This window comes from Salvelinus alpinus, chromosome 26 (assembly GCF_045679555.1).
Source record: "Salvelinus alpinus chromosome 26, SLU_Salpinus.1, whole genome shotgun sequence".
NCBI classification, from domain to species: Eukaryota; Metazoa; Chordata; class Actinopteri; order Salmoniformes; family Salmonidae; genus Salvelinus; species Salvelinus alpinus.
In genome coordinates this window covers 1,500,997-1,518,862 of record NC_092111.1, presented here as the reverse complement: position 1 = coordinate 1,518,862, position 17,866 = coordinate 1,500,997, and the positions used below count along the sequence as shown (strand labels likewise).

General features: G+C 45.0%; 1 protein-coding gene across 2 annotated transcripts in view; it reads left to right on the top strand.

The window, feature by feature from the left end:
* LOC139554418 (ephrin-A3-like) overlaps positions 1–17,866 on the top strand; it is a 94,142-nt gene that overhangs the window by 67,380 nt on the left and 8,896 nt on the right. For both annotated transcript variants that reach the window (XM_071367177.1, XM_071367176.1), the window contains 2 exons: positions 16,316–16,626; positions 17,249–17,314. In XM_071367177.1, the coding sequence (XP_071223278.1) occupies positions 16,316–16,626; positions 17,249–17,314 (377 nt within the window). The remainder of the gene's footprint in view (positions 1–16,315; positions 16,627–17,248; positions 17,315–17,866) is intronic.

Below are 17,866 nucleotides of genomic sequence, written 5' to 3'. Positions count from 1 at the left end.
GAATTCCCACATATGTTGAGCACTTGTTGGCTGCTTTACCTTCACTCTGGTCCAACTCATCCCAAACCATCTCAATTGGGTTGAGGTTGGGTGATTGTGGAGGCCAAGTCATCTGATGCAGCACTCCATCACTCTCCTTCTTGGTCAAATAGCCCTTACACAGCCTGGAGGTGTGTCGTGTCATTGTCCTGTTAAAAAACTAATGATAGTCCCACTAAGCGCAAACAAGACGGAAAGGCACATCGCTGCAGAATTCTGTGGTAGCCATGCTGGTTAAGTGTGCCTTGAATTCTAAATAAATCACTTACAGTGTCATCAGCAAAGCTCCCCCACACCATTACACCTCCTCCTCTATGCTTCACTACTGGAACCACACATGCAGAGATCATCCATTCACCTACTCTGCGTCTCACAAAGACATGGCGGTTGGATTCAAAAATCTTACATTTGGACTCATCAGACCAAAGGACAGATTTCCACCGGTCCAATGTCCATTGCTTGTGTTTATTGGCCCAAGCAATTCTCTTCTTATTATTGGTGTACTTTAGTAGTGGTTTCTTTGCAGCAATTCGACCATGAAGGCCTGAACAGTTGATGTTGATATGTGTCTGTTACTTGAATTCTGTGAAGCATTTGTTTTGGCTGCAATCTGAGGTGCATTTAACTCTAATGAACTTATCCTCTGCAGCAGAGGTAACTCTGGGTCTTTCTTTCCTGTATCGGTCCTCATGAGAGACAGTTTCATCATAGCGCTTGATGGTTTTTGCGACTGCACTTGAATAAACGTAGTTCTTGAAATGTTCCGCATTGACTGACCTTCATGTCTTAAAGTAATGATGGACTGTGGTTTCTATTTGCTTATTTGAGCTGTTCTTGCCATAATATGGACTTGGTCTTTTACCAATTAGGGCTATCTTCTGTATACCACCCCTAGCTTGTCACAACACAACTGATTGTCTCAAACGCATTAAGAAGGAAAGAACTTCCACAAATTAACCCAAGGCTGAATGCATTGAAATGCATTCCAGACCTCATGAAGCTGGTTGAGAAAATGCCAAGAGTGTGCAAAGCTGTCATCAAGGCAAAAGGTGGCTACTTTGAAGAATCTCAAATGTAATATATTTTGTTGAACACTTTTTTGGTTACTATATGTTTCCATATGTGTAGTTTCATAGTTTTGATGTCTTCACTATTATTCTACAATGTAGAAAATAGTAAAAGTAAAGAAAAATGTGTAGGTGTGTCCAAATTATTGACTGGTACTGTACATCACAGAAGACTGAAATATAACACAACTGTTTTGCACAGAAACACCGGATTTACGTCGTAAAAAAACCCCATCTTTATTAATTATGAAAAAGATGAATAACATTCCACCCATGAGGCCAAATAAGGCGAAACACAAACAACGCACCGACATGAAGAAACAGAGTCAATAACACCTGAGGAAAGAACCAAGGGGAGTGACAGATATAGGGAAGATAATCAAGGAGGTGATGGAGTCCAGGTGAGTGTCATGAGGCGCAGGTGCACGAGACGATGGTGACAGGTGTGCGGGATAATCAGCAGCCTGATGAACTAGAGGCCGGGGTGGGAGTATAGGTGACACATTGACTGCAGGAAAAGGCAGACGTTCAGAATTAGGCTTGATCTGTGTCTGCAAAATCACCCCGAGGTGTAATGGTAGTTTAGTTTAGTTTAGTTTATATCACCAGGTTACTCCTCTCAGAAACTACCATCGCTGTTTTTGGGAACCATATATTGTACTGCACATGGAAAGGTCATCAAGGTAGTTAAACTACAATAGATGTGATTGGGAGGCAGGCTCCCCACAGGTTAAGTATGCAATCTGCATAAGGTGCTTATTTTTACTTGTGTGTGTGAGTGCGCGTGAATCTCTGTCTGTGCAAGTGTGTGTGTGTGCCTCTCCCACAGCGGGTGCAGCCAAAGTGTTTTTACACTAATGTAATTCCGTGGCCGTCCTCCAGCTAAAAACCAGGAGCAGTCTCCTCTACACTTCCCTCAATGTCACCTTTCCCTCTCTCTTCCACTTTCCTCTCGCCTCCTCTCCCAGCCCCCTCTCTCAGTTTGTCATTTTTCATCATCTGTCTGTGTTTTCTAATCTCTGTCCTTTCTCCTGTCTGCGTCTCAATTCATCATCTCAACTTGGGTCTTGTGCTGAAGGTTACTGAGTCACTGATAGAGAGAACAGGAGGAATAGACGAACACAGACAGTGACAGAGGGGAGGGAGGGGGGTCTCTCTCTCTCTCTCTCTCTCTTTCTGCTGTGTTTCTTCCTCCCTTATCTTCGTCCTGGCTCTCCCTTTCACTCCTACCCTGACATCTCTCCCTCTCTTCTTCTCCTCCTGGAGCTCTGTCATGTGACAGCTGTCAATCACACACATACACGTGCACACACACACACACACACTGCCAAGGTAGCAAAAGCAGGGAGTTGTTGTGACCTGTGTGTACGTGTGTCTGTATGTATCTGCCAGGCACTACCTCACGTAAGTGCCCTGTATAAACACTAGCCCACCAGAGCACAAAGGATGTTGGCTAGCAGATCGCACAAATCTGAAATACTTAACCCTCACTAGTGCTGCTTGGCGAGTCACAAGCCACACACACTGCAGTGTTCTGTAGGGCGGCCTATGCATCATGCTCCAGCTGCACATATGAATGCACGCCCTCCATTCGTATGCTCGCTAAAAGAGAAACACATTAGTTGACGTTGTATGCTATCTTTACGCACGTAAGGTCACATTCAGAGGTCCCGCATGCTCCACTAAACAAACTGGCTGCATTAGGGCCTCGCGAAATAGCCTGACCAGCCTGAGTACACGCAGACTGTCTGAAATTCTAATCACCGAACACAGGCATTACTATTCTATCTATGCTTCCGACTATTCCTGCTAAGCTTTCTACACAGTTTTGGTCAAACCGTGAAGGCCAAAGCCATTTCGTAAAAAAAAAACACATTTGTATTATATTTGGATAAACACAATCTCTTGCTTACTTTTCAACACTCTTCCTCCACCTCTCTATCTCGTTCTCTTTGCCTGACTTTCTCCGTTTCGCTCGAAGTTAAATGATCCGTTTTTGCTCACCCTCACACATTCCTCTTCCTATCCCTTCCCTTTGTCATGATTTATTTATACATTACCCATCTTTTCTTAATAATCTCTCCCTCTTATCTTTCAATTTTCCCCCTTTGCCTCCCTCCGTCTCGGCCTCCCTTTGTTCTCCTCCTTGTAAAGCACATCACCTCTCTATCTCCATTTCTGTGCTGCCGTTCGTTTCTCATTCCCTCCCTCACTGCCGCCTCCCCCTCTCCCCTTATCTCTTCCCCCCTATATCCCTTCATCTCTACCTCTTTTTCTCCCCTCTTCTCTATCTCTCTGCCTGGCTCGCTCTGCATTCCTCACTCGCTCCCGACCTCCGTGCTGTCCCCCTGCCCCTGACTGAAATTAAAACCTGACTGCGTTGGCTTGGCGTGTCCACCTCTCCCGCCAAGGCCCGGCCATATGGGCCTAAGAAATAGACCTTGAAGAATAAGATAAAGTACATCAAAACTGCCACGGACTCGCGGCTCTGTGGGCACTGTATATTTTTAGATAACCATTTAACATTTTTAAAAGCTGTTTCTGTGCCTCTCTTTCTCCACCCTCCTCTCTCTTACTCTCCCCTTCTCCCTCCCTCTCTCTCCCCTCTCTCTCTCCCTCTCCTCTCACTCTCTCTTTCTCTCTCTCTCTCTCTCTCTCTCTCCCATCCCCCTCCCTCTCTTTCTCTCCCTCTCCCCTATCGCTCACCCCCCCTCTCTCTTCTCTCTCTCTCTCTCTCTCTCTCTCTCTCTGGTCTCAATCTGACAGTGAAGCAAGAGTCTGCAGTGATTAACACTGATTAAAGTAGTTACAGGGCTCTCTCATTCTCTCTCATTCTCTCTCATTGTGTGTGTGTGTGTGTGTGAGAGAATCTGTCACTCATCTGGCCAGGGTATCAGAGTAGGTATCGGCACAGCTGTAGGATCCTGGCAGTTCAGATGGTTCAGTGTTTGTGTGTTTGTTGTATGTGCGTTTTCCCCTTTGTGTCATTCTCACCTTGTCTTGTTTTGACAACGACCACATTCACAGATGAACACAACCACAGTTTTAACCCAGAAGTGTAATATCAACAATCTGCAGTCTGTAAAATGACCTCATCCATCTTTTTCTACTATGCTATTAGTCCCTCGAAATACAAATGGTCCCATATTAGGTTACATTAAAGTGTTTGTTCTGCTCATTGAAGGTGTTGATGTCTTACTGGCTGCGTCTCAAATGGCACCAAATGGGCCCTGGTCAAAAATATTGCACTATATAGGGTGCCAGGGAGGGAGGAGAGGGAAGAGAGAGAGAGTGAGAGTTAGGGGGGTAAGGGGGATTACAGAGAGAGAGGGAGAAAGAGAAGACGAGAGAGAGGAAGGGAGAGGTACAGACATAGAGGGGGGGTGGAAGGGAGAGAGGAGAGAGAGTGATGGGTGGCGGTAGAGAGAGGGGGGGCGGAAGAGACAGAAAAAGAGGAGAGAGAGCGAGGGAGGAAGGAAGAGAGAGAGAGAGATATCTCGGCGCTATATCCTCCCAAATTTAGCGAGACCCATATGGCTAGCCTATCTAAAGTGTTAGTGTTGTCTGGGCTACAGTACTATAGCCCAGGCCAGGCCAAATCAGATCAGGCCCCACAGCAAAGAAAGACAAAACAGCCAAGGCTTTGTTCCAATCGTCTTCAAAAACTCCCCGATGCGGAGGTGTGACAAGCGCGCCAGGCAGGGATCCGCTGCCCACGAGCATTCCGAGTGCCACTTTCCAACGGGTGGGGGAGAGAGAGAGAGAGGGAGAGAGATTTTTTACACCAATTATCTAATGTGTGATCTTGGGGGTTGTCCTCATAACTGCCTGTCATCTCTGCTGGGCTCTTGTCGTGGTCTATCATTTTTAATCTTCTCTGTTATCTCCTGCTTCTCAGCTGGTGTCACTGCATATGTCTGAAATGGCACCCTGGTCCCTTTATAGTGAATAAAGCCCCATAGTGCTCTAGTCAAAAGTGGTGCACTATATAGGGTATAGGGTGCCATTTTGGACGCGGCCACTGTGCTGTAGTTTGGGGGCCGGGCATTTCCATGATGAGATGGCAAAGCATACGCATTCATTCATTAATATGATCACCATAGCCACCTGCTACACACTACAAAATGGACTTTATAAATTAGATTTTAGGATAATACAAGGTTATACATTGTGCCATATGACCAATTCTGGAGTGGGATTTCAATGATGGGGGGGGTTTTGTGAATTTGGAAAGTATGAGATTATTGTTGGGTATTATTATGCTGCACTTGGTTTGGCACATGCGTATCCCTCCCTCTGCCATGTCATTCCAGCTAATGCCCGTCTTTGTCTTCTTGACATGGTTGGCGGTCCTTGACCAGCCAGCCACTCAACAGTTTATTGATCGATTGATTGGTTTCATTTATTGCCATTGACTTTTTTGTATCAAAATAGAGTACATACATTTTTTTTACTTTTCAGGGATGATACAAAGTCAATTACTTATTTCCATTGTGGTCCCTCATTTCCATTCATAAGAACCTTGAATCTATATTAGAAAAATACACAAAGTTTCAATCAACCTACAGCATAACTACACTTGCAGACCGTCTTTATCTGGGTACTGCATAGACACAGAGCCAGGAGAAAGAACCTGCCTTGACACACTGTAGGTTCACCCACTTTAATGCTTTATCACAGAGAATACCTTGAGAATACATGAACGTATATATTCTCGCCTGTTATGTAAGGTCTTTATGTCATGGCCCTGGGAAAGCGAGAGAGAATGAGAGAGGGAGAGCGAGAGAGAGAAAGAATATAGAATATAGAGAGAGAATAGAGAGAGAGAGAGAGAGAAACCAGGTGTTCTAGTGCCAGTCAATTATTCAGGAAGCGAAATATGGTCTATCTTCCACCGCTCTGGCTGCTCTAAACCTGTATGGCCTGAACTCAACTCATACCAGGATACAGATTTAGTCGCTCCTCAGCACTGCCGCTGTGTGCTGTAGCATGTGGCGTTTAGCATTATCGGTGTCCTCCTGTGTAACGTGTAAATAAGTACCCTGGGCATTTTCGCTTGGCTGTGGCTGTAGGTGGTTTGCGCAAACATATATTTTAAAGGGACAGGTTATTTTAAGAAGGGATGAAATATTCATGGAGGCAGAGAGAGGCTTGCCCTGAAGCATACATACTGTGTGTTTTTCTCCTATTTCTGTGTGAATATGTTGGAATTCTTTTCACACAGTGTGCTTTATGGGATATATATGGGTAACTGCATGTGGACAGTGTCTGTATAAGGATAAGCAACGTATGTGTGTTGATATGCTCACGAGCACAGCTTTGCATACCGTGTGTGTGTGTGTGTGTGTGTGTGTGTGTGTGTGGGGGTAGCACTCTTTCTCTCTCTCTCTCTTCCTATATATCCCTCTCTCATGATCAATCTTGCTCCCCTCTCCCTCTTCCTTTCTCTCTCTCTCTCTTCCTATCTATCCCTCTCTCATTATCTGTCTTGCTCTCCCTCTCTACCTCTTCCTTTCTCTCTCTCTCTCTCTCGCTCTCTCTCTCTCTCTCTCTCTCTCTCTCTCTCTCTCTCTCTCTCTCTCTCTCTCTCTCTCTCTCTCTCTCGCGCGCTTTCTCTCGCTCTCTCTCTCTGTGCCAACCCAACTGAGAGGCATAAAGAGTTATGTTTGAGAAAGCTAACACCCCACTGTGGTAGACTTCCTATGAGAGCTGCATAGGCTCTCACACCCTACACTTCAAAGCTCATACGTTGCTCTTTGAAACTTTGGAAGTAGGTATGGTTCTGTTGTCTGATGGCTTCAGTGTGTTTCGTCCTGAGTTTACTTTTAAGTAAGTATAGTGCTCATTTTGTCTGTTTAGTTTGCTGGCATTCTTTGTTCTTCGGCCCACGTGTTTGTCTACACAAGTCAAATGGAATGGAGTCTGTTGCACCTGTTGTTAATGGTTGCTGTTCATACAAAGACCTGTACATAGCTAGACATGACCGGCCTTGTCGACCTGATAGCTACTGAGGTGAGGGGCTGGTTTGATGTTGATGATAATGTGTTTTCTTGCATACCAAAAATGACAGATATTGTCGTGGTGGGGAGGCCAGAAAGAGGTGTTCATTCATATAAGGACATCAGTCAATTTAAATAAATTCACTGATCTATGGATCTCACATGACTGGGAATACACATATGCATCTGTTGGTCACAGATACCTTAAAACAAAATGGGCCTCACAATGGGCCTCAGGATCTCGTCACGGTAGTTCTGTGCGTTCAAATTGTGCATTCAAATGCAATTGTGTTTGTTGTCCGTAGCTTATGCCTGCCCATACCATAACCCTACTGCCACCATGGGGCACTTGTTCACAAGGTTGACATCAGCAAACCGCTCTCCCACACATCGCCATACATGTGCTCTGCGGTTGAGAGGGACGATAGACACACTGCCAAATTCTCTAAAACGACGTTGGAGTGAGGCATCACTACAGCCTCGGGTTCGATCCCAGGCTGTGTCACAGCCAGCCGTGACTGGGAGACCCATGAGTCAGCGCACAATTTGCACAGCGTCGTCCGGGTTAGGGGAGGGTTTGGCCGGCAGTTCCTTGTCTCAGTGACTCCTTGTGTTGGTCCGGGCGCCTGCAAGCTGACTTCGGTTGTCAGTTGGACAGTGTTTCCTCCGACACATTGGTGCGGCTGGCTTCCGGGTTAAGCGAGCAATGTGTCAAGAAGCAGTGTGGCTTGGCAGGGTCGTGTTTCGGAGGACGCATGGCTCTCGACCTTCGCCTCTCCCAAGTCAATGGCGCAGTTGCACCGATGAGACAAGACTGTACCTACCAATTGGGGAGACAAAGGGGATAAAAGTAAAAAATATTAATAATTAGACATCTGTGGCATTGTGTTGTGTTACAAAACTGCCCATTTTAGAGTGGCCTTTTATTGTCCACAGCACAAGGTGAACCTGTGTAATGAGCATGCTGTTAAATCAGCTTCTTGATATGCCACACCTGTCAGGCGGATGGTTTCTCATGGCAAAGGAGAAATGCTCACTAACAGGGATGTAAACAAATTTGTGCACAAAATGCGAGCGAAATAAGCTTTTTGTGCGCATGGAACATTTCTGGGATCTTTTATTTCAGCTCATGAAACATTTTACATGTTGCGTTTATATTCTCGTTCAGTGTAGATAGGCTGACAGTACGTGGCCTTCAGATTGCAGACCTGCATTAGACAGAGGCAAGGCAGATAGCGAGGTACTGCTCCGTGTCAGCGGTCATGGGCAGCCTTGCTATGTGGAGAAGAAGGTGCCATCTGTAGTGTCCAGATGTCTGTCCTTTGAAATGTTTGAATCCTTCTTGACTGTAATGTGATTTGTGGATTCAATTGAAGTATTTAAAATGTGTGTTCGAATGCGTAACTGCTGCTATCGTGCGTGCGTCTGTGTGTCCTACTGTGCGCACATGTCTGCGACTATGCGTGTCCACATACCTCCTCCAGGAGTCCTCTTACCCCTTGGCTCTTCTACACCGTTGTCTCATCAATGTGGCCTGTAGCCTGAGAGGAGACACGTCTAGAAGATGAGCACTGTGTTCTCGTACGCCTCTGCCGCAACACATGTGCCTGACATTCCAACTGAGGTGGCCACTGTGGAGAATTCACTGTGATGAGAGCCTCTATTCTCTGACACGACCCATTTAGAGTGCGTTCTCAGAAAGCGAGCGGAGCAAACATTTTCGTATCGGTATCAACACAGCTCTTCTGAGAGAACGAGGGGACGGATAAAGAAAGCGAGAGAATGAGATCTGCTTTTCATCAGGAGGCACTTTGAGAATAAATAGAGGTGAGCCAGTGGCCTTTAATATCCGCTCACAATTAGAGACTCACCTTCAGAGATAAAGGCTGTGTCCCAAATGGCACTCCATTCCTTCTATAGTGCACTACTTTTGACCAGAGCCCATATGGCTCTGTGTCCGGTTTCCCAAAGGCATCTTAAGGTTCTAACATTGAACTTAAACTAGTGCACAATATAGGGAATAAGATGCAGTCATACACTCCTCTCATACCTCTGTTGATAGAAAATAAATGATTATAGGCTAGTAGTCATGTACTTCTAAAGTACCCTGTAAAGAAAGGTCAAAGCCTGGTATTTATTTGTTGTGGTGTGACATCACCTAGTGGTCTTTTACTATCAGCTCTCCACCAACCAAAGAGCGGGCCTTCGTTTCCATCTGCCCCCTCTATTAGTTGTTTTGCCCGAGAGAGATTCTGCCATATACTGGCATCACTACAGTCATAGTACGGTATTCATTTAGTAGCTCCAATCTGCAGCCAAACCTGGCTCCGCTAGCTATGGGGACACGTTTCCCTAATGTGTGCAGTCAGACAGAATTACACAGACTGGTGCTCTCTCTGTCTGTGTGTGTGTGTGTGTGTGTGTGTGTGTGTGTGTGTGTGTGTGTGTGTGTAAAGTGTAGTGCAGCATCCACCACCACCCTGAGTCATCTCTGAATCATCACTATTACTCCAGTCAGATCTAGGCGTAATCCCAGGTCTGAAAGGCTGCAGCGTCTAGCTCTTTTTCCCCCACGCCTCAGCACTTGTTTTCAGCCTCCATTTTGGATCGAAACACAGTAAACTGCTCGCTAATTGCGAGGCTAACCCAATCAGCAGAGGGAGGATTTGCTGGAGACAGTGTGTACTTTTACTTGGAGACAATTAAATGACTTTTGGTGCTGAGGTACGAGGAATAGCAACAGTGCCTGTCCCTGTCTCGCTAGCAGAGGAAGAAATTGTTTCTGCATTGCTATGTTACTGGTACATTTAGTACATGGGTTTTACCTTTAAATCCATCATGGTGACCTTGAGGGAGATCATTGATGATGTCATGACGGTTTCCTTGTAATTGAATGAAGGCTGTTTGATTGTCAGACTAAGAAACCAACCTGAATGTGAGCGGCATACAGATACAATACAGACAGTCAATGTTACAGCATTGACATGAATGTAACGATAATGAACCATGTAATATACAGTGGGGAGAACAAGTATTTGATACACTGCCGATTTTGCAGGTTTTCCTACTTACAAAGCATGTAGAGGTCTGTAATTTTTATCATAGGTACACTTCAACTATGAGAGACGGAATCTAAAACGAAAATCCAGAAAATCACATTGTATGATTTTTAAGTAATTAATTTGCATTTTATTGCATGACATAAGTATTTGATACATCAGAAAAGCAGAACTTAATATTTGGTACAGAAACCTTTGTTTGCAATTACAGAGATCATACGTTTCCTGTAGTTCTTGACTAGGTTTGCACACACTGCAGCAGGGATTTTGGCCCACTCCTCCCTACAGATCTTCTCCAGATCCTTCAGGTTTCGGGGCTGTCGCTGGGCAATACGGACTTTCAGCTCCCTCCAAAGATTTTCTATTGGGTTCAGGTCTGGAGACTGGCTAGGCCACTCCAGGACCTTGAGATGCTTCTTACGGAGCCACTCCTTAGTTGCCATGGCTGTGTGCTTCGTGTCGTTGTCATGCTGGAAGACCCAGCCACGACCCATCTTCAATGCTCTTACTGAGGGAAGGAGGTTGTTGGCCAAGATCTCGCGATACATGGCCCCATCCATCCTCCCCTCAATACGGTGCAGTCGTCCTGTCCCCTTTGCAGAAAAGCATCCCCAAAGAATGATGTTTCCACCTCCATGCTTCACGGTTGGGATGGTGTTCTTGGGGTTGTACTCATACTTCTTCTTCCTCCAAACACGGCGAGTGGAGTTAGACCAAAAAGCTCTATTTTTGTCTCATCAGACCACATGACCTTCTCCCATTCCTCCTCTGGATCATCCAGATGGTCATTGGCAAACTTCAGACAGGCCTGGACATGCACTGGCTTAAGCAGGGGGACCTTGCGTGCGCTGCAGGATTTTAATCCATGACGGCGTAGTGTGTTACTAATGGTTTTCTTTGAGACTGTGGTCCCAGCTCTCTTCAGGTCATTGACCAGGTCCTGCCGTGTAGTTCTGGGCTGATCCCTCACCTTCCTCATGATCATTGATGCCCCACGAGGTGAAATCTTGCATGGAGCCCCAGACCGAGGGTGATTGACCGTCATCTTGAACTTCTTCCATTTTCTAATAATTGCGCCAACAGTTGTTTCCTTCTCACCAAGCTGCTTGCCTATTGTCCTGTAGCCCATCCCAGCCTTGTGCAGGTCTACAATTTTATCCCTGATGTCCTTACACAGCTCTCTGGTCTTGGCCATTGTGGAGAGGTTGGAATCTGTTTGATTGTGTGTGGACAGGTGTCTTTTATACAGGTAACGAGTTCAAACAGGTGCAGTTAATACAGGTAATGAGTGGAGAACAGGAGGGCTTCTTAAAGAAAAACTAACAGGTCTGTGAGAGCCGGAATTCTTACTGGTTGGTAGGTGATCAAATACTTATGTCATGCAATAAAATGCAAATTAATTATTTAAAAATCATACAATGTGATTTTCTGGATTTTTGTTTTAGATTCCGTCTCTCACAGTTGAAGTGTACCTATGATAAAAATTACAGACCTCTACATGCTTTGTAAGTAGGAAAACCTGCAAAATCGGCAGTGTATCAAATACTTGTTCTCCCCACTGTATATATTTCTATTTAACCTTTAACTAGGCAAGTCAGTTAAGAACAAATTATTATTTACAATGACGGCCTACCGGGGATGAGGGGGTTAAACTGCCTTGTTCAGTGGCAGAACAACCGATTTTTAGCTTGTCAGCTCGAGGATTCAATCCAGCAACCTTTCGGTTACTGGCCCAACGCTCTAACCACTAGGCTACCACTAGGCTGTAGTGGTAATGCATCATGTAACGGTGTTGACCATTTTGGGTATGCGTATCAAATATTGAAAGGTTTGGTTGGATATGTTGGTAAGACATTGCCTGGCTACCCAGACTCCTTGCTCCAGCCAAACGCTGCGCCACGCCCACGGACGTTAGTTTCATCTCCAAAATGAGTCTGGATTCGAGTACCTCCCTGACACATTCGGTTCCGTCTGATTGGTCCAGAAAACGATGGGTTTGGGCAAGAGCCAGAACACACGTGGGTAAAGCTGCGGTTTGAAAGTTCGTTTTGATGCTCTGATGGGAGACTATATAATCACTGATTACTTTGTTTTATATAACGCCCCTCGTGCCCCTCGTCACCATAAACGACTTCAATGATGGCAGTCTCGGACTAAAGTATGTAGCGAATGTCAGAGCAGCGGAAGAATTTAGTGTGAGTCGTCAGGCTAGGTCAGGCAGCAGCCTGCATGTGAGCAGCATGTAGATCTAGTGATCTACTATTACGAACAGTCAATGCTGATACTGTGATGGTACTGACAGTGATGTAACGGTAATGGCCATTTTGTTCATGGTTGGTTTAGTTGTAAATGGGATTTTATTTAGATCTTCCACTGCGGAAGCAGACCCTTAGTTTCTGTCCACTGGTGTCTGTTTGCAGTTTCTTTGTCATTTATTGAAATGTATTCTCAAAATACGTTTTAGCGGAGACAGTGGTGGAAGGTACAGTAGTGCTACCTTTGTGTTTGTCTCTCGTCTCTCTCCCCTCTCTCTAGGCTGTCTTCATCAGCTTGTGCCGGCTGTACTAAAGAGCAGTGCTTTCCCACTCATAGGAAAAGGATGATGACACAGCAGAAACGACACAGAGACAATGCACAGCGGGGAGAGAGAGAGAAAGAGCACACCATCACTCTTTTCCCCCCGTGCACTTTACTACATATCTGTGTATCCCTGGGGTGCACTACATCTCTGTCTCTCCCTCTGCCTCCCTTTCTCTCCATTTTGTCTTCACTTGTTTGTCATCTTCATTGTATCTCTTTCTCCTGTTTAGATTCCCCCACTAGCTCTCCCCGTCTTCCTTTCTCCCTCTCCTTGTTGTTACATCTTCTGCCCTCCTCGCCCCACCCCCTCATGTGTCACTAAGTGGACTGCTTATATAAGTCTATGACTCCACACACCTATTGAACATCCTTGTCCATCTCCCTCCTCCTCCTTGCTCCTCCTTGCTCCTCCTTCTCCCACTTCCCACCTCTGACTCTGTCTGTGACCTTTGTGATGGAACTGGGATCTAATTCTTATGTTATGTTATGCGTAGAGTGCGCTGCTACAGCAGGGTCCAACACTCACACACTTCCACATGTACACATACACACACACACACACACACACACACACACACACACACACACACACACACACACACACACACACACACACACACACACACACACACACACACTTGTAAATGCACACACAATCTCCTTTCTTTCCCCCTACTCTCTCAATGACAGAAGCTCCTTTCCCTATGCATTTCTATCCCATTTGCGTCCATGATTCCCCGTAATCACATTCTCCATCTTTCCTCTTCCTTTCCCTCTTACAGGTCTCTTACTCTATTTTCCTCCCTCTCACCTCTTCCCCTCAATCTCTCTCTCTCTCTCCATCCCGCCCCCCTCTCTCTTTCCCCTCTCGTTTTCCTTCCTCTCCCCTCCCTCTCTCCCTCTCATTTTTTTATCTTCCACTCTCTCTCCCATCTCTCCCGCTCTCTCTCTAAATATAGTCCTATTGAAGCATGGCTGTGTTGTGTGAGACAAATATCTGTCATCCAACATCTGAGAGAGAAGTGGGGTGCGAGTGAGGAGATATTGTAAGATTTATGGCAGGGAAAGAACAGTGGTTAAGGGATATGATATTGCTCTGTCTTGGCATGTGTGTAATGGCAAACGAGGACAAGGGGAAAGACGAAGAGAGATGGAGCGAGGGTGGAGTAGGAAAAGACACAGACAAGGAGTTACTCTACTACGCTATAATGAGAGAGGGAGAGAGGGGTTGTGACATTTCTGATCCTAATTTTTTAATTGAATAATAATCTCTCTTGAGAACTGACCTAGTATTGTGTGTGTGTGTGTGAGAGTGGGTGTGTGCGTTTGCGTGCATTGCATTGCATGTGTGCGTTGGCGTGCGGGCGCGTGTGAGGTTTTTCGCTCGTGTTTGTGTTCGTTTGCTCATTTTGTGTGTATGTGAGAGAGGAGAGTGAGATTGTAAGAGAAAAGAGAGAGAGAGAAAAAACCCTAGGGCTGAATGCAACTCAATACTGCCGCCTACTGTTACATAATAGTCAATACAGCTCCAGTTGTTGCAGATTTCCCCTGCCATTTATCCTGACACAGATTCCCACCCACAGCTAACGATTCCTCACATCTCATCAATTGTCCTCTCGATCCCTTCAGGATAGGTGTAATGAGTTTGTATAATAATACTTTGTACAATTACGATAATGAATATACATAGTATGATAAACAGCCAAAGACGTCAGTTCAACGTCTTGTTTTGATTTACGTTTGGCTGAGGTGTCAACTCACATGAATTCAACGTAAAATCAGCGACAACAATTCGCCATGCCATTAGATTTAGGTTCAAAGTTGGGTGAAAAAAATAAAAACGTTGAGGACTTTTTTGCTAATCAAATCAGTTGTCCACGTTGATTCAACGTCATCACTTTGAATTTATTGGTTGAAACAACGTTGATTCAAACCCGTTTTTTGCCCAGCGGGATGTCAAGCCATGTCATGGTGGCAGGATGTTACATTATGTCACAATCTCCCCTAAGGCTACAGGAACACGAGCATTTCGCTACACCCGCAATAACATCTGCTGAAACATGTGTATGCGACTAATAAAATATAATTTGATTTACAGTGATGACTGTATACACACATGCATGGATGCACGCACACATACACACACACTTCACATGTCCCAACCCAAGACTGATCTTCTGTACCTGCTAATACACTGGTACACTGTGTTCGGTCCCCGTAGGCACATGGAACCTAGCCCCTTCACGTTAGTGTATCCCTCCTCCCTGTGGTAGAAGAGCCACTAAGCCAATTACATGATCTTCTTCCGCTTCACTGACCCAGACTATGTCATGCTCATGAGAATGGCAGGGACTCAAAACATGAAAAGTAGTGCATCTAAGCTGATATCTGGTGTTTGAAAGGTTTTCAATGTTAACCCAATGAAAGTGATGATACACAGAACTTGCTTTGAAACAGAATAGAAGTACTTTATTTGGAGAGATTCGAAACAGGAGGAGACAGAGTAGTGAATGTGGAACAGGCGGAAGCGGGAATTGAACCCCCGACTTCTGTGGAATTTCATTGGAATTTTAGACACTCAACCATACAGCCACACAGTAAAAAAAAAAAAAATCTGGGGTGAATTGAAATTGGAAAAAAACAAGAACAATCAACATATTGTATACTTAATCAAAATAAATGTAAGACATTTCAATAATTTGTTAATTTCATTTTACCCAAAAATGTAATACTAAATCCAACTTAATGGTATCGTTTATGAAGATAACCAAATATAGAGAACAGTTTGTGATTTAACTCATTGGAAGTCTGGTTTTAATCTCCTTGCACTTCCTATCTTGCCACATGGCTCTTGCCAACATTTTTAGACTAGGATTCTTATACACAATGTCGTATGCTCGAAGAAAAAAAGTAACTTCTATATTAGTATTTAATCAGCCTGTTGTGCCATGAGATGTATCCTGCAACGCTTGCTGTAAAACCTGTAGTTTTTTCTGGTGCATTGAGCACTGTGCTCAATAATGCCTAACAAAATGGGTTAAACTATACAGACTAAAAACTAGACTAAACTATGTAGATGTAGAAATCAACGTTAAACATTAAAATAGTCTAGAAGAAGTGATCTAATTCTGCACTAGACAGGATTTGAAACACCATAATAGTGTTTAGAAGCTATAGAGAGAGGAATATACACCAAAAGAGAAGGTATTTATTTCTGCCCTAAACAGAACTCGAAACACCAAAACAGTGTTTTCAACCATTGCCGGTAGTGCTCCCAGTCCCTGGCAAGGTGGTGTTACAACACACCATGTAATGTAATGTTTCAATACTCCAGCAAAGTTAAGGTTTCATCTCCCTCGTGTTGGTGGCAGCTCAGTTGCCACTAGCTTTGTTGTTAAAAGCACTTCAATTTAACAGGGTGAGTTTTATAGTATGCTGTTACTCATCCATGTATTTATTCTCTCTCCTCTCTCCTTCTCTCTCCTTCTCTCCTCTCTCCCTCTCTCTCTGTCCCTCCTGCTCTCATTCCCCCCTCCCTCTCTCTCCCTCTCTCCGTCCCCCCTCTCTCCAGTCTACGGAGGGAGGGCTACACAGTGCAGGTGGCAGTGAATGACTACCTGGACATCTACTGCCCGCATTACAACACTACCGCCACTAGCCAGCGGGGGACGCTGGAGCGCACAGTGGCCGAGCAGTACGTCCTCTACATGGTCAGCTACCGCGGCTACCGCACCTGTGACCCCCAGATGGGCTTCAAGCGCTGGGAGTGCAACCGGCCGCACGCGCCCCACGCGCCCATCAAGTTCTCTGAGAAGTTCCAGCGCTACAGCGCCTTCTCCCTGGGCTACGAGTTCAACGTGGGTCACGAGTACTACTACATATGTGAGTGGAATATTGCTATACTAAGTCTCTATAGGAGTACAATATTTATGTAATGATGTTTGTACTACTACATCTGTAAGTGGTGGAGCTGAGGTACTCTTCTCTCTCTATATATATTGTTATAGTCGAGTAATGGAAATGGATTGCATGGGCTATCTATATAGTGCTTTTGCAAGTGTACCAAGTGCAGGTACTTTACATTGTAAGTGGGAACTCAGTTCAGCCATTACCAATGTGTAGCACCCACCCACATACCTTAGTAAGTTAGAGTTGGACTATTACAGCATATCTTTGTGAGTCGTTGAGCTACATTAGTTCATTTAACACTTACACCACAATCCTAAATATTCTTCCTTCCTTGTGAATAAACATACCACTAATAGCTGTGTTAGAATGCTGCAATAATAGCCATTTAACATTTCACTTTGTATTCGTCCCAAATGGCACCCTATTCCCTGTTTAGTGCACTATTTTTGACCAGGGCCTATAGGCTCTGATCAAAAGTAGTGCACTATGTAGGGAATAGGGTGTCATTTGGGACAGAGCCGTAGACTCTGAGTGTTAGTTCATAGGCTGGCCTATAGATGGCACATGGCTGACGTGTATCTGTATTCTGTTGAAGCCACGCCCACCCATCATCACGGCCACAGCTGCCTGAGACTGAGAGTCTACGTCTGCTGCTCCACAGGTGGGTCTCTCTCTGTTTCTTTCTTCCCTCCCTCTTCCTCGTATACATACACACACACACACACACAGTCACACACACTCTCACGCATGCATTCACACACACCCAGCTGTGTTTTCGTGAAATTTTCACCATGCAAAATCATATTTTCCCTAACCCCTAAACCGAACCCTAACCCTTAACCCTAACCCCAAAAACCCTAAACCTAACCCTAACCCCAAAAACCCTAAACCTAACCCTAACCCCAAAAACCCTAAACCTAACCCTAACCCCAAAAACCCTAAACCTAACCCTAACCCCAAAAACCCTAAACCTAACCCTAACCCCAAAAACCCTAAACCTAACCCTAACCCCAAAAACCCTAAACCTAACCCCAAAACCCTAACCCCAAAACCCTAAACCTAACCCTAACCCCAAAAACCCTAAACCTAACCCTAACCCCAAAAACCCTAAACCTAACCCCAAAACCCTAACCCCAAAACCCTAACCCCAAAAACCCTAAACCTAACCCTAACCCCAAAAACCCTAAACCTAACCCCAAAACCCTAACCCCAA